This window comes from Candida orthopsilosis (genome assembly GCF_000315875.1).
Source record: "Candida orthopsilosis Co 90-125, chromosome 3 draft sequence".
NCBI classification, from domain to species: domain Eukaryota; kingdom Fungi; phylum Ascomycota; class Pichiomycetes; order Serinales; family Debaryomycetaceae; genus Lodderomyces; species Lodderomyces orthopsilosis.
In genome coordinates, this window is record NC_018296.1 from 396670 (window position 1) to 413880 (window position 17211).

The 17211-nt window shown below is 38.8% G+C and overlaps 7 protein-coding genes across 7 annotated transcripts; 2 read left to right on the plus strand and 5 right to left on the minus strand. All coding sequences in view use genetic code 12, as the record gives it.

Annotated features, from left to right (window-relative positions):
* Window positions 1-106: 106 nt before the first annotated feature.
* Window positions 107-1504, plus strand: CORT_0C01860 (hypothetical protein; the record flags this gene model as incomplete). The annotated part of the gene is made up of 1 exon (XM_003868418.1): window positions 107-1504. The coding sequence occupies one exon, from the start codon at window positions 107-109 to the stop codon at window positions 1502-1504; it is 1398 nt and encodes a 465-aa protein (XP_003868466.1).
* A 311-nt stretch (window positions 1505-1815) lies between these two features.
* Window positions 1816-2592, plus strand: CORT_0C01870 (Rpl8b predicted ribosomal protein; the record flags this gene model as incomplete). Its single annotated transcript, XM_003868419.1, has 1 exon — window positions 1816-2592. One exon carries the CDS (start codon window positions 1816-1818, stop codon window positions 2590-2592), a length of 777 nt encoding a protein of 258 aa, XP_003868467.1.
* Window positions 2593-2888: 296 nt separating this feature from the next.
* On the minus strand, window positions 2889-6167 carry CORT_0C01880 (Mrr1 zinc finger protein; the record flags this gene model as incomplete). The annotated part of the gene is made up of 1 exon (XM_003868420.1): window positions 2889-6167. The coding sequence occupies one exon, from the start codon at window positions 6165-6167 to the stop codon at window positions 2889-2891; it is 3279 nt and encodes a 1092-aa protein (XP_003868468.1).
* A 314-nt stretch (window positions 6168-6481) lies between these two features.
* Window positions 6482-9859, minus strand: CORT_0C01890 (Zcf35 predicted zinc-cluster protein; the record flags this gene model as incomplete). Its single annotated transcript, XM_003868421.1, has 1 exon — window positions 6482-9859. One exon carries the CDS (start codon window positions 9857-9859, stop codon window positions 6482-6484), a length of 3378 nt encoding a protein of 1125 aa, XP_003868469.1.
* Window positions 9860-10285: 426 nt separating this feature from the next.
* Window positions 10286-11266, minus strand: CORT_0C01900 (hypothetical protein; the record flags this gene model as incomplete). Its single annotated transcript, XM_003868422.1, has 1 exon — window positions 10286-11266. The coding sequence occupies one exon, from the start codon at window positions 11264-11266 to the stop codon at window positions 10286-10288; it is 981 nt and encodes a 326-aa protein (XP_003868470.1).
* Window positions 11267-11538: 272 nt separating this feature from the next.
* On the minus strand, window positions 11539-13803 carry CORT_0C01910 (hypothetical protein; the record flags this gene model as incomplete). Its single annotated transcript, XM_003868423.1, has 1 exon — window positions 11539-13803. The coding sequence occupies one exon, from the start codon at window positions 13801-13803 to the stop codon at window positions 11539-11541; it is 2265 nt and encodes a 754-aa protein (XP_003868471.1).
* A 762-nt stretch (window positions 13804-14565) lies between these two features.
* On the minus strand, window positions 14566-16830 carry CORT_0C01920 (Faa2 acyl-CoA synthetase; the record flags this gene model as incomplete). Its single annotated transcript, XM_003868424.1, has 1 exon — window positions 14566-16830. One exon carries the CDS (start codon window positions 16828-16830, stop codon window positions 14566-14568), a length of 2265 nt encoding a protein of 754 aa, XP_003868472.1.
* Window positions 16831-17211: the final 381 nt, after the last annotated feature.

Consider the following 17211-nt stretch of genomic DNA (forward strand, 5'->3'; position numbering starts at 1 on the left):
TAATTCATATCATCCATCGCGGTACAGAATTTTATCCGCTTATCCCATTGGAACTAATACTTTCAATTAAATAGATATGCAAATATAACACCGGACAGTTGCAAAAATGTATATCGACATGGATCAAGAACCATTGTTTAATCAAGAGTGTCCAGAAGAACTATACAATCAACAAGACTGCTCATGTAAAATAGTGAGAGGCAAACCTGTCAAGATACACAAGTATAGAGTCAACATCCCATCAAAGGATAAGAAGAGAAACACATTTATACTCAACAAAGCTCAACCTTTGAAGCACCCATTGGATGATACGTTGAATGAGACCAATTCTGATGATGGCAATTGTTCAGAAGATGAGTACGATTCGCTTGACGATGTCTCATATTCATCCTGCTCAACGTCATCAGATCAGTTTAGGGAGCCTCATCTGCTTCAAAACAGTTGGTGCAGCTCTTCATATCGTAACAATTCATGTATTGGTAATAGCATAACGAGCAGCAGGTCGGGGATTTCATTACTTTCACTAAATGGTGCTACATTTCCACCCTCGTCCTTAGCCAGTACTCCTTCGACAACTACTGCTTTATTGACAACCACTTATTCAACAACTTCCCCACCAAACTTTATAGAGGGTGATACAAAGACAATTACCCCTTACTTAACACCCAGTTCATCACCATTATCAACGTTTGTTTCATTTGAAGCTACGAGTAAGCCAGAGATAGCCAAGTCATCAAAGCTTCATAGAACAACGTCAGCTGATTGTTTGAATAAAGTACTTAGCAAGTATCAACCAAAGCAGTCACTTTATTCTAATCTTACAATCTCATTGAAGTCGCTAAGAGATAGGCTTGTCACAAGAGCGTTATCTGATCTCGAAGTGGAAGCTCCTTCTATTGTGGATGAAGAAGCACCACCTGTCATAACGAAGGAGCTTCCATCACAAGAGTTGATTACATTTTTCGAAGCCAAACATGACCATGATACTACTCAAGAACACATTAAATCATCCTTTAGAAACAGGGACCATCGCATTAACTCACAATTTCTTAGGTTATATGCTTACGACTACAATGCGCGTATAAATTCAAGAACACTCCCTAATTCGCTTTCGCAAGAAGAGTTGATCAGCATCATTTTAGATAACCCACATTTGAAACCGTTCCACAAGAAGCACAATATCTACCACATTTCCAACTTGTCAAGAGAAAAGCTTTGGAACTCAGTAGTACTCAAACCAAGACTCGACAAATCGCCACAACAAAGCATTGACTATGAAGATTATATATGCGGTGCTGATGATACAGTGATTACGCATGCGTCAATAACAAGAAAGCATAGTAAATATTTACCATGGGATTTGAAACCTAGTATAAAACCAGCGGGGGTTTTGCCCGGTGGTAAGTGGGAGTTTAATGGTAAAGCTCCCAGTCTGGGAATTTCAAAAACCCAGTTTACAGTTAAAGGTTGGTGTAATAGCAGGTGGGTTGCTAAAACAGAGTGATAGTTGCGGTGAATAAGTTATCGTCATACAGGGCTTTCAGTTCATATAATTATCGTTTAATTTGGGTAGATTTTATAGATTTAATGGATTACTTTTAAAGAATACAAATTGGCTTGCTTTTGCTCGCGACACTATTTTGCGACACTTTGAATTTACGACTTTAAAAAGCAGTCTCACCAAATCACATGACTTGATGGGCTCTTCGCACACAAATATGTGCAAAACCTCTCACGCACCAAAAATAAATTTTCAAAAAATGCCTTTCTGATTAAAGCTACTACCAACCCTTTACACCAAGACCGATAATAACCATGGCTCCAAAAGGAAAGAAGGTGGCACCAGCCCCATTTGCTGCCAAGTCAAGCAAATCAACTGAATCCAAGAACCCATTACTCGAATCCACCCCAAAGAACTTTGGTATTGGTCAATCAATCCAACCAAAGAGAAACTTGTCAAGATTCGTCAAATGGCCAGAATACGTTAGATTACAAAGACAAAAGAAGATCTTGTCTCTTAGATTGAAAGTCCCACCATCCATCGCCCAATTCAACCAAACTTTGGACAAGAACACTGCTGCTCAAGCTTTCAAATTGTTCAACAAGTACAGACCAGAAACTCCAGCTGAAAAGAAGGAAAGATTGACCAAGGAAGCTGCTGCTGTTGCTGAAGGTAAATCCGCTAAGGATGCTTCTCCAAAACCGGTTGTTGTCAAGTATGGTTTAAACCATGTTGTCTCCCTTATCGAAAACAAAAAGGCTAAATTGGTTCTTATCGCCAACGATGTTGACCCAATTGAATTGGTTGTCTTTTTGCCAGCTTTATGTAAGAAGATGGGTGTCCCATACGCCATTGTCAAAGGTAAGGCTAGATTGGGAACTTTGGTTCACAAGAAAACCTCATCAGTTGCTGCTTTGACCGAAGTTGCTTCTGCTGATGAAGGTGAATTATCAAAATTGATTTCAACTATTGATGCTAACTACTTGCAAAAATACGAAGAAAACAAGAAACACTGGGGTGGTGGTATCATGGGTTCTAAGGCTAACGACAAATTGGCTAAAAAGGCTAAGGCTGCTGCTGCTGCTGCTTAAACCAATTCGTTTGTAGCGTAGTGGAATTAAACTTGTATAGTAATACTAAAATAATCGGTAATTGAGGTGGAGATTGTAGATTATAATTGCTATATGTGTTAAAAGAGAGATTGGCATTGAATTTCGCTATGTAGGCGTGAAAAACAGAACACAATGTAGTGATATGGCCATGGACAGAGATTGCCATTGGAAGGTGTCGTTACAGAAGAGATAACAGAGAACTCAGTCATGATCTCTATTTTTTACAGTAAAACCTAGCAAAAACACGTAAAATCAATTCCTAATATACAACTCTTTTAACTAGAAAACACTTGATCAAGAGGTAAATCGTTGAAAAAGTCAAACAGGTTGATATCATCCAATCCTCCGTTTGTAACAAAGCCTGGCGTCACAGGCACATCATATGGGTTAAACACAGCTCCACCTTGCCAATTGGGCACAGATGACATTCCATACCCTCGTTGTGGCTGGCCATATGGACCCGAAGTTCCAACAGGCTGTTGCTGCTGCTGCTGTTGCTGCTGCTGTTGCAAATTTGGCTGCGGAGTTCCATAGTTAATCTGTTGGTTCTGCTGTTGTTGATTTTGTGACAACATTTGCAACCAAATTCGATCAATCTCTTCACTGTTGAGATAATCCAAGCCAAATTCCTTGGTGAATTCTCCGATTGAAGTATCACTAGTTGGAGTTGACAAGTTGTCCGTGTCCTTTGATGTTGATGAGGTCGATGACACGTCATTGTTGGTATATTGATTGTAATTTACATCGTTGCAGAATTCCTTACCCATCATATCGACCTTACCTAATTTACGCAAAGTGCCTTCGCACAAATTGACCAAGTCTCTGATCTGAGCAGTGGAGAAGTCAGGAAGTTTGACTTTGGGATTAGCTTTGACCAATTCATCATTGTAAAAGTCCATTGAAGTGACCACTTTCAAAAAATACGAATGGCTCTTTGTCAATTTCCATGCGTAAAAATACCTGGAACTCAATTTAGATACTGCTGCTATTGAGACTTCTGCAGATCTGGTTAGGCAGGAGGAGAACCTACACAACTCCTTGTAATATTCATAGTATGCACTGTCGGACAAGCACCTTGATTCATGTTCAGGTTTTGACTTTAACCTGTAAATGGTCAAGTTGACTCTGATTATCACAGCAATATTAAGCTGATTCAATTTGTGAATGATATGCTGCAATTTGGGATTAATAAACATATCGCAAATTACAGCACTGTTGCCCATCAATTCAAAGTAGTGTGGCATCAAATCGTTAGCAGCAATCTGCACTATTTTCTTAAGGTAAAAGTATGTTAGCTGAACATCTTTGTTTTCATAATGAAGAAAAATATGATAAAAAGTCGACACAAGAAATGACTTCAAGGAGATGTAATGTTTAGCAGGAAAGTTTCTTGCAAACACATGAGTGTTGTACGTGTTTGCCTGCAAGCAATCCTTTAATGAGCCATAAATTTGACCCATTCTTACTTCAAGCTCACTGATTAACTTAGTTAACTCACTGAGTTTGGTTCTTCCTGTCAAGCTAAGGATTCTGTTAAGGAGCTGCCTTAAAACATTTTGCATTCCCGCATCTTTCGCAAAGTACAACTCGGTGATATACTTGTCCAAATTCTTGTCTTTCAAATTCGAATTTTCCTCATTTGAGAAGGGAAATTTAGTATCGTAGCTGTCAGGACATATAAGCATGGGGCTTCCATAAGTATATGCCTGATGAACATCAGACATGACAATAAGAAACCAAATCTTTCTACCAATATGGTTCTTTCTCTTATCGGTCAATACGTCTGGAAAATTTTCTGGTTCACGATTGAGTCCCAAGGAGTATGCCATTTGAACAACTAACGCAGATAAACCATTTGAATCTGCCCCATCACCGTCATCGCCATCTTCTGGAGCAAACATGTAGTAAATCTTCATAAACAATGCCAATTGAATCAAGGGCAAATTTGCTCTTCTCAATATATCAAACTGATAGAAGCAGTAACGAGCAATTTCAATACTCTCAATGCCAATAGGATTTTGCATTAGATACTTCATGTCTTGAGCTTTTGGGCTGAGATCAGTTGTGTTTATTCTCTCTTCATTCACCAGCGCTTTATTTGAAAATAGAGATAAATAAGCCAACCTCATTGCTATCAACAACGTCCCCACTAGGGCCAAGTCCAACCTCTTTTCAATCTTCAAATCTTTAAACGAAACATCGTCGTATGATCGAGGTCCAATGACCCTTTCCGTCCATTCAATAAATTCTTCTTCATCTAAAAAAGGCATAAATGGATAGCACCATTCAAAAAATCTATCAATCAATTTCCAAACCACTTTCTTACTGGGAAGAGTCCTCCGTATTCTATCAATCAATAGCAACTCACAACCAAGCTGATTATCAAACAACGTCAATTCTAATTGCAACGTCTCCTTGTTAGCTTTTGATTTTAATTTTGACTTTAGCATATTATAAGGTACCACATCATTATACCCATTGCTTTCCAACATACGTTTACGAAATTTCATATCTGATTCATTGTTGTCACTGATAACCACTTGCGTATTCTCTTGGGTTACTTCATTGCCGACCGGGCAAACAACAAAGTTCTGTGAGCTTTCTTTCTGCTTACTAATGTATTCCCAAAGCGTATTCAAGCCCTCATCCCGCTTCATCATCGAAGTCCAAGCAAAAGGTCCATAATTAACCCTCATAAAATCTTTGCAACAAACTGAAGAGTAATCGTCATAAAAATTAATAGTTTCCATTTCGTTTAGGTAAGGGTTAACTCCTAGTAAATTGGTTCTTGACTCGGGAGGAACATAATTTGGCGAGGTGGCTGTGGATGCCACCAGATTACCTGTAATTGAACTACCCATTGGCGACTCATGAGGTGGCATGTGATCTCTCAAAGATGGTAACTGTATTGTTGATGGAGTTCTCGTGTTTGACAAATTGTAAATAGTAGATAACAGAGGTTGGATTGTTGGACGTGGCAACACTGGTGAAGGAACCGAGAATGGCGTAGTTTGAGCAAACAGAAAGTTTTTGTTAGCTGGTGGTTGATAACTTGGGGAGTTTTCACTATTTGGCCCATTTTGGTGGAGATTGTTTTCAATGGATTCCAATCTTTCTTTCAACATTTTGATTTCAAGTAAGGAGTTGGAAAGTTGGTCGGACGCATCCTTCGACTTTTTGGACTTGTTCTCTTCGTAGCTGGCATTACTTCTCTTTCTACTGGATGTGACATGCGAACTTCTCGAACTACTAGGGGATACACTGTTAACGAATTGCAATGGTTGTTTGGCGCTTTGTTCATATGGCTGAACCTCTGGATCCAACTTTTGTGCTAAATCATTGAACCCTTCCTCATCATAACAACACTGGATATTACCTCTGGCCTTCACACAGTTTGAGCATGGTAGCTGTCGATCACACTTGATTTTCCTTTTTTTACAATTTATGCAAACGGAACTCGGCCGTTTTCTCCTGCGTGGTTGTTGTGCTGGTCGGTTTTGTTCCTCCTTTATCTCGGTTGTTGGAGGATGTGGGATATCTGCTAATGCTGACATGGTTCTCTTGATTTCTCTGTTGTAGGATTCCTATCGAAATAACAGACAGTGGCAAATAAGCTGAGAGGTTAATTGATTGATGCTCTTAGCTTAAAAAAAAACACTCTTGTGAATAGATCCGGGTGCGTTTCATTTGTAAAGAAAAAAATCATAATGAACTATTCCCGAGATTTCCGGATTAGGCAAGAGCGAGATACGTGAGCCGTGCTGAAATTAATAACCCCTCTCTTCGTACATCGTATTTATTTATTAAACTTTGCTATGTGGCAAACTTTAAAATATCTGGTTATATAATTAAAAGTCTAGTTCGACTTCTACCTATTAAAGAGTTTATCTAATGGTAAATCATCAAACATCTCGGAATAGTTGTATAAACTAGTTCCGGGTACAGGCGGTTGTGCAGTGGAGCCCTGACCATCGGTGGCATATTGTTGGCCTTGCATATTTGTACTTGCCAGCTGATTCCGTAGATTCGAGACTTGTTGTGGGGCTTGTGTATTCGCATAATATGGATTAGCATACTGGGTCTGAGGTATAGCAATATTTTCATATGAAGCATTTGCACGCCCAAAATCCTCTATGCCGATATTAGTGATTATATCTGGTTGTTCTTGAAATAAATTGTTATACAGTGAAATTCCTGTGTTTTGATTACTTGATTTCAGGGATAACATTTGTAACCAGATTGAATCAATCTGCTCGCTATTGTCAAATCGTAAATCCTCAAAACCGGAAAAATATAACCCTGTGGAATCAACGCTTGCAGGTGTATTGAGACTCAGTGTTATGTGTTCTTGATTCTTTGGGGTTATTTCCGTTAAGGTGTGATTGAACCCTTCGTTGAATGGATGATCCTTCGTTTGCTGTTGAAGACTTTCAGCATCAGTCTTTTTGAACAATGATTCAATGCCAACTTCTTGACAATACTTTTCCACATTTTTCTCCAATTTTTCCAAGCTAGCTTCAACAAGATCAGCCACCTCTGCCATCCTCTCTGCTGTTGGCTGCGCAAAATCCAAACCGTCAATGTTTATCTCTTTATAAAAAGCCGAGCTCGTCACTAACTTCAAATAGTAATTTTGAGTTCTCACAACTTCCCAAGCGAAAAAGTATCTTTTACTTAAGATCGATATTCCTATCAAACAAATACGACAACTTTTCTCCATAAGTGTGATGAAATGGTTGAGTGATGCGGTGAACTTCTTGTAATCAGTGGTCAATTCCTTGCCCATTTTCATTTCAGCACGTGCTTTATAAAGGGAAAAGTTGGAACGCACAATCCCAATGATACATATGTCACTGATTCTCGTCAATACTTGAATAATGGTGGGGTTGATAAAAAGATCAGCACCTTCCCCAAATATCTCCTGGCTCTTTGTTATCAATGCAAAGCTAGAGACTAATACTTCGTCCATTGCCAATGTCAACATCTTCTTTAAATAGAAATAACTTAACGTGTTGTTGACCTTTTCATAGAAGTTGAACAAGAAACAATAATTCAACATCAAAAATGAATACACTTTCAATAAGCTGGCAGCTTTGGAAATCTTATTTGTATGATATCGAGAGTCCAGTTCCTCTAGTGAATACAAATAGTCCTCCAACTTACCAAATAGCTTTCTCACACCCATTTCAATTGTATTGAGATGTGTTGTTAATTCCATAACCTTTACATTTCCTTGAACATTGGAGTATAATGCAATAACACGTTGAATTGGTCCACCAATGATGGTGGACATGAATGCAAATATAGAAGTCTGGTCAGTTTCTCTATTCCTCAGGTTTGAGTTCTGCCATGTAAAAAATGGCCTCTTTGTGTCATAACTTTCTCTTCTAACCAGTACTGGCGATCCAAACAAGATTGCTGAATGGTACTCTGACAGTACAACAAAGTACCAGATCTTTCTGTACAAGTTTTTCATCTTGTCGTCCTTGAAATCGGGAGTTTTGTCCGGCTCCCTATTCAAACCTAGCATGTACGACATGGAAACCAAAACACTATTTTGGATATGACCATAACCTCCTTCCAACCCATCACCTTCTTCGGGGGCGTAAATTCTATATATACGCAAGAATACCCCACATTGTAACATTGGAATACTAACTCGTCCCAATCTCTCTAAATGACGAAAACAAGCTTGGGAAATTTCTGCAATGCCAATTTCGATTTGATTTAACAAGAGAAATTTCTTTTCCGCTTCATCAGAAGTGAGGTTAGTTTTGGCGAGAATTTTTTCATTGTGGAATCCTCGATTATGAAATAAGGACAAGTAGGATAGTCTAAGCATTATAAACAAAATTCCAATTTGAGCAAAGTCACCGCGATGTGCGACTTTAATATCTGGCTTCGCTTCCTCGTATGATTCTTTGCCCACAATCTTTTCAATTGAGCTTCTAAAGTCATCTTCAATCACGTAAGGAAAAAATGGATATAGTAGGTACATAAATCGATTGATGTGCAACCATATAACTCTCTTTGTTGGCATGATTGCTTTAATTTGTTCGATTAAAGTCATCTCATGGTCTCTTGATCCACCCAAAACACTTAGCTCTAACGCAAAAGTTGACATATTTACCGGGTCTGGAGTCATGGAAGTGCTCTTTGACCGTCCTCTCACCAACTTGTCATCTTCCGTGTCCTTCGTTTTAGCTTCAAATCGAGACACGGAACTTTCATCATAGTTCAAAGTGCTTTTCAATCTTTCATCCACTGGTTCCATCAATCTTTTTATTGGATCATAATTGATACCAACATTAATACTCTTAAGGTCATCCTTTTGTTTTTGTTTTGCGGCAAAAGTCTTAAGCGCCTTTAACGATGCGCTATTTCTGACCGAGTACGACCATGACAATGGATACAAACTTCTAGTTTTCGAACCATCATTGCTTGAGTAAACTTGTGAGTATAGCGGAATAACATCATTTAAATCATAATAAGGGTTAATTCCAGCCAAATACTGTTCTCGTTTGCAAACTTGATCGAGACGGATCTCACTTGTCACGGATTGCTCCAAATCATAAACATCAGATTGGTCCGTCAGCATGTCTGCGAGAGGAACATAACCTGGTCGATTCTCCTCATGAGTAGTGAATATAACACCTTGATAAGAGTTGATGGATCTATTATAAACAATATTTTTGTCCTTCTTTGACTTTGAGGAAGTAGTATTTGTTTTCTTTCGATTATTTACCGGTGGAGTCATCATTGATTCATAATGCTTTAATTTCGACTGTAGTTCCTCTAGGTCAGACTTCTTCATAATTACGCAAACATCGTTTGACGAATTAGGCAGATTGACGCCGTTGCTCCTGAGCTCTTTTTCACCAGAAGCAGCTACTGAAGATGTTTCGGTCATCTCTTGGGTAGATGTGTTTGACAATGGCAATCTGCGCCTTTTCGTAGTTCTTGCCTCACTACTATTTTTCTTTCCTTTACCCTCCTTCCTAGCCAATAGTCTCTGATCGTATTCACAATGGTCGGCAATATTGTTCTTGACACACATCTGACATGGTTTTTCTTTATCACATTTGATCTTCTTCTTTCTGCAAGGAAAGCATACTAAACTAGGTCTGTTTCTCTTTTTAACAATATGCCCCCCTGGTGTTTTGACTTCGTGAGATCGAGTTGATCCATGTTCCGGAGTAGAAGGACTAGTAACTGTCGTTTCCGCATTTGATGTGGTTTCAGACATATTTACATTCAAATGCAGTAGGTGTAAATAAGTGTGTCAGATGCAATTAGCCTTGCTGTAAACTATATCCCCGCCACTTAAATTGCGGTTGTACCGTTCGGATTATTTTCTTGTGATGTTTCGCTCGCGGTTAGACAGGAAAAAGAGATGCAATATCCGAGTCGCAAAATCTTGAGCTTATGTCCGAGCAAAAAGTCTAGATGCACAAACGCTCATGCATAGCAATCACAATGCATAACTTCCTAAGAACCTAGTTCTAGAGATAAAAAAGCATGGTCAAATCTGCTATTCAAACAACATAACGGTAGACGTTGGAGTTTCTTTGTTTGCAAGAAAATAATCAGATATGATTTTTGTATAAATACACATGGTCTATCTAATTTTACCATCGATAAATAGCACTAGTTTATCAACAATTTTTCTTCCTTAGACACCAGTAGTTCCATACGTATGCCCACTACTAGCAAGCAAGCGTTCATCTGCCGAAGATGAAGTATACTCACTTTCACTATCACAGATTTCGTCTTCACTTCCATTATATAAAAAGAACTGGACGAATATAGTAAAGTCTAAGGCCAAAGTACCCAAAGAGCCAGCTAACCAGGAGCAATTCACCCATAAATAATTCCAACTAGTATCGATTGATAATATGGAAATGACATAGGTTAGATTACCCAAACATGCAAACAAGAAAAACATAAACGAAATACCTTCACATGACTTACGTTCGTAGTTTAATACAATTTGTGGAACCCTGGATCCCAAGTATAATGCAGCGCATAACCAGCCAAAGGTTTGTGCCAACGGGTCAAAAACGAGATCTTCAGGGCGATGGTCGTCGCCTGAATGTTTGCGATGCGAATCTTTGACGTAGGAAATGTACCACCCTACTATTCCTGAAACAATGACCAACGAAACCATCAAAGTATTGACTAATGCAGTTTGTAATTTGGATGTGGATGTCCTTGCCCCTGATCGTATACTTGCTTCTTCATCTCTCTGTGAACTTTGAATATTTGAGTACGCACTTTCCAAAACATCTTCATTTATGGGAGTTGCTGGTGACAAATGAGTGAAATCGGGGTTAACTTTTTCTCTATTGTTACCTTCACCGTTGCCATAAACTAAACATTGCCAAAGAAGAACGATATCGGCTAAAGTGTAGTATACTGCTAAGATAATCATCGTTGGTAGTAGACCTTGCATTACTGCTCCTAGCACATTAAACACATCTCCAGCTAGCCATAAAATAATAAACGTTAATGATAAACCTTCTGATGATTTCCTGGTGAAATTTTCATAAATCTGGGGAGCGAATACAATAATCCAGCATGCCAAGGATATGGAGCCAGTTATCCCACTAATAGCTTGTTTGTCTAGTATTATCGGTGTTAGTGGAGGAGTCATGGTGAAGCGAAGGAAGTTACTGGTTGCCTTTTTGATGGAATTTTTGATATGTAACCTAAGATTAAAGTACGTTTTGCAATTTCGAAGAGAAGAAAAAAATTTGGAGAAAATTAGGAAGCGCCGTACAAAATTGTCATTCAATATGGAATGAGTCAATCGGGTACAGCCCAAAACAAAAGAATGGTTCTATTTCGCACCACTAGGAAAAGGTACATAGGAGATGAAGACGAAAGGAATATATTTATTAAATACCAATAGTTATATGCAATTCCTCACAACTTGGCCATTTTCAATTTTGCTCCCACAATTAAACTTTGTTCAATTTCGTACAATTTGTGAATAGCATTTGCAAAGAACTTTTGTGCAACTGGTCTTTTCAACTTGAAAGTAGGGGTGACAACATCCCTCTCAACCGTCAATGGATTAATTTCAATATGAATGTTGTGCAACAATTCCAACCCATTCAATTTTCCACGCACATTTTCATTCAAAAGGTGTAAAAGTTTGGTCTTGACTTCTACTTTATTCATATGAGCCAACATCTCCTCCTCACTCATGTCGATTTTGTTGATTCCAAATTCACTATTAAGGAATTTCAATCCTTGTTCGTAATCGATTCCCGCAATTCCGACTAAATATGATTTCAAGGAATTACCGTGCACATAGAGCTGATTAATGATCGGATTGGCTGATAAGTAACGGTTTTCAATCTTTTCAGGGGAGACGTATTCACCTTGAGCTAACTTGAAAAAGTTCTTTACACGGTCGGTGATTGCCAATCTTCCTCTCTCATCAATATGTCCTATATCTCCGGTATGGAACCAACCATGCTCATTGATGCACTTGTTCGTTTCCTCTTGGTTATAGTAATAACCTTTGAACATTTGAGGTCCACGTAGCATCACTTCTCCTTCCAATTTGCTTACGTCGTATCCCATATCTCTCACCCCACGTAACCTCAACTCAATTGTTGGCGAAATGGACCCTGAAGTGCCTGGTTTAGAGTCATACTCACTAGTTGATGTGACTGCACCACCTGATTCAGTCAATCCATATAGCTGACGAGCGCCAATGTTTAAACTAGCTTTGAGATATGCCAATGTTGATGCTGCAAGAGGAGCTGATGCACTTTGTACCCATTTCAACCTGCTATAACCAATGGATTTACGCAAGTTGTAGTAAGGCGCATAAGAATCAAATCTCGAATCATAACCCTCTGGACCATCATGCTTTGCCTGCTCTCTAAGCTTGTATTCAATTATTTGGTTAACCTTCCGCTGTTCATTTGGGCCCAATGCCTTAACTTTCTCCTTAATTAACCCTTCCAATCTGGTCAACAATCTAGGGACAATGGACATGTATGTAGGTTGTAAAATCTTCAAGTCGTCAATCATATTTACAAAATTATTAACGCCAGTTTGTCCAATTGTAGTTTGAGGAAAACCCAACGCGTAACCACCAGACATTGCATATGCACTTGTTTGCCTTTCGTAGATATGGGTCAATGGCAAAAATATGTATGCTATATCCCCTAGCTTGGCTTGTGGTTCTATGAACGCCAAAAACGAAATGTATGAAGCAGCCATTCTGTGAGGAATCATAGCGCCTTTCGGTTTTGAGCCAGTGGTTCCGGAGGTGAATGATATAGTGAAAAGAGTGTCTGGGCGTGGTGGCAACTCTTGAATTGGATCAGCCTTGCCCAAAAACTCAATAGCCAGTAAATCAGTAATTTCAACCTTCAACTCATCTGCCAACTTCACCGAATGTGCATCTAAAAATCTAATTGGATCCATCGAAACAATGGAGATTAACGCCTTTGTTTCCTCAGGATACTTTCTTTTCAACTCAAGAATAGGTCCCACTTTATCAAGAGCACAAACAACGATGGGACTCTCAGTTGCATTTAAAATGTATTGTGAAACATCTGGGCCCAATGTATCATACAAAGCAGTGTTTGTAATAGAATAAGCCGAACATGCCAAATCAGTCAACACCCACTCCAATCTATTAACAGCAAAAATCGACAAAATAAACGAGCAACTCTTTTCAATAGTGTGGTCCTTGTTATCAACGAGATAGTTGGGCACTCCATAAGTTTGCCAATCTTTTAAATGATTTGCAACTTTGCGATGCGCTTCCAATTCCAAATCAAGATACTTGTTAGCATTGAGTGATCTAATGATTCCCGCACCAATATTGTTCCTCTTTGCATGCACCTCTTCATAGGAGAAATATTCGAAATGATCAGCCAGCCTCTTTTCCTCATAATTATAAGGTCTGGCACCTAAACATGGGCGATCAGCATAGAGCTTTGCAGCACGATTGAATAATTTTGCGTGAGTGTTTAAATCTGGGTGTATCGAATCAATCAACGACTCTCGATGTGCTTTGTTTCTAAAAGTTTGCGAATAGTTGGCACTATTGTATCTATTCGAATCGGGCCCTAATGCAATTGAGCTGGTGACATCTTTGACGAATGGTAATTTTGCAAACGCTTCATCGGCGGTACACTCTGAGGACGAAAACAAGCTTGACATGGTTGATATTGAAGAAATAATCTGCAACTCTTTGAAAAGGAAGGGAAGCTTCTATTTATATCCGACTCCAAGAAAAGCTCTAGTATTTTATTTTTTCATGTTGATAATCCGATATCTTTAGATCTGCAAGTAACGAATCATAATATGTGGTACAAAAAGTGTTACATCCAAATATTGGGGTAACTCTATTGTTTATTAGTGATAATTACAAATTTTCGTTTTCATGCATCTTTATGTGAGAAGTGGGGATTTCGCAAATTAAAAAGCTGCGACATTCTGACTTTACACAATTGTATGTCGCATTTCAACGGAAATGTAAGACCTTTGGAGTGCATCATGTGTGTCTAAAATGGGTCAAACGGAGTGGATGTAGATTATCAAAACATGAAAAAGGAACGATTGTGTGTGTATTTAGATGGTGAGTTTTTTCTGGGTTTTGATGGACGTTCCTAGCGTGTTGTTTAGAGGTAACATAGTAGCATCTAACGCGTACCCCAAAACGAACTGTGGAGAGCAAAAATTGGAGATTCGAGATAGCCTTTATTCTAGAGTTTCCCTCTTTCAGAAAGATGAGATCCAGGCGGAGTTTTACTGACTGCATTGAATCGATTTGCATTTAAATCAATTATTGATGTATTTTGTAATAACCGTTTAAAATTGAAAGTTTGAACCGACCATTCGGCTAAATAGAGATCGTAGTGAATGACCGAAATCTTTAATAAGTTTATACACTTTTGAAAGTAGTACCCACTATCTTGCTTCCTACAACTTGGCAATTCCCAACTTGACTCCTGTGAACAAACTCTGTTCAACCTCGTACAACTTGTGGATCGCATTGGCAAAAAACTTTTGAGCAATGGGTCTTCTCAATTTAAATGTTGGTGTAATCACATCTCTTTCCACTGTTAATGGATTTATTTCAATATGGATATTGTGTAATAACTCAAACCCGTTCAATTGGTTACGAACATTGTCGTTTAACTTCGTTAATAATCTTGTTTTCACCTCAATTTTGTTCAAGTGGGACAACATTTCCTCCTCACTCAAGCCAATTTTGTTGATACCAAATTCTTCATTGAGGAACTTCAATCCTTGTTCATAATCAATACCTGCTATACCAATCAAGTAAGATTTCAAAGAATTTCCATGAACGTATAACTGGTTGATGATGGTGTTAGATGACAAGTATCGATTCTCAATTTTTTCAGGAGAAATGTACTCCCCTTGAGCCATTTTGAAGAAATTCTTGACACGATCAATGATTGTGATTCTTCCATTTTCGTCAACAGTGGCAATATCTCCTGAATGAAACCACCCGTGTTCATTGATACACTTGTCAGTCTCCTCCTGATTGTAATAGTAGCCTTTAAACATTTGTTTTCCTCGTAACATCACTTCACCTTGCAACTTGTCAATGTCATATCCCATATCTCTCACACTGCGTAATCGATATTCCGCAGTCGGAGCAATAGATCCACAAGTTCCTGCTTGAGCATCATATGCACCCGTACAAGTTATTGCTGCACCAGATTCTGTTAATCCATACATTTGACGAACACCCATGTTCAAACTTGCTTTGAGGTAGGCTAATGTAGTTGCAGCAACTGGAGCTGAAGCAGTCTGAACCCATTTCAACCTATCATATCCAATGAGTTTACGCAAATTTTCGTAGGGTGGATAGGAATCAAATGTGGCGTCGTAAGCTGCTGATCCATCAAACTTGGCTTGTTCACGGAGCTTATACTGAATGATTTGGTTGACTTTGTGTTGCTCATCTGATTTGAGTTCCTTAACTTTCTCTTTGATTAAGCTTTCCAACCTGGTCAACAATCTTGGAACAATAGACATGTATGTTGGTTTTAAAACCCGCAAGTCATCAACCATAATGGAGAAAGTGTTGAGACCAGTCTGTCCAACTGTTGTTTGAGGAAATCCCAAAGCGTATCCAGCAGAGAAAGCAAAAGCACTGGTTTCTCTCTCTAACAAGTGTGTCAATGGGAGAAAAATGTAAGCAATATCACCGAGCTTAGCTTGTGGTTCATAGCAGGCTATAAATGTAATGTATGAGGAGGCGCTTCTATGAGGAATCATGGCACCTTTTGGCTTCGAGCCAGTAGTACCCGACGTAAAAGATATGGTGAAGATAGCATCTGGTGTTGGTGGTAATTCCTCAATTGGATTAGCCTTGCCTAGGGATTCAATTGCTTGCAAATCGGTGATTTCAACCTTCAACTCACTTGCCAATTGACACAATCTAGGGTCAATATATCTTATAGGATCCATAACGACAATAGAAATTAACGCCTTTGTCTCCTTTGAGTAATTCTTTTTCAATTCGAGGAGTGACTTCACTTTGTCAATTGTGCAAACAACAATCGGACTTTCGGTAAGATTCAAAATGTATTGTGAAACATCGGGCCCCAAGGTGTCGTACAATGCAGTATTTGTTATGGAGTAGGCAGAGCACGCCAAATCAGTCAACAACCATTCCAACCTGTTGACAGCAAAGATGGACAAGACAAACGAGCAACTCTTTTCAATTATGTGATCTTTATTATCACGGAGATAGTTGGGGGCACCGTATTTATTCCAGTCTTTCAAATGATTGGTAACTTTTCGATGAGATTCCAATTCCAAGTTGAGATATTGATTATCGTTAAGTGACTTGATGATTCCCGCGCCAATATGCTTTTTTTTTGTATTAGTTTCTGCATAAGTCAAGTATTCGTAATGGTTAGACAGCTTTTTCTTCAAGTAGTCATATGGTCTAGCTCCTAAACATGGGCGATTGGCATAAACCTTCGCAGCATGGTTGAACAACTTTGCATGAGTGTTTAAATCAGGATGAATCGAATCAATCAACTTCTCAGAGTATGCTCTGTTTCTGTAAGTTTGTGAGTAATTGGAACTGTTGTACTTGTTTGACTCTGGTCCTAACGGGATAGATTTACTAACCTCCTCCCCGAACGGCAATTTAGAAAAAGCGGCATCAGCAGAACAATCTGTTGATGAAAATAAACTAGACATTGGATAAAAGTGTGATAGAGAACACTATAGCATGCACCTGTGCTGAAGTATTGACATTTGCTCCTATATATAGTTCTAGGAATGAATAACATCCCCTCAGAGATATCGAATCGTTCAATTTCAAACTCCGTGAGGCATTAAATCACAAAACCAAAACTGGGGTATTTTTAAATTCGGGGTAAAACTTTTGCGCCTGAATGAAAAAGGGAGGGAAATGAGATCAAAAATTGGCTTAGGCAAAAGAAGGTATAGAAGTATTGATCCACTGAAGTTGGAAAGAAGATAATGTCTAGGGCTACCTAACCTTTCTCCTTAGAATTATTTGTCATGTGTGAATAAGGAGAGGGAAGCACAGACAGAACATGTAATGAGAGCGGAGAA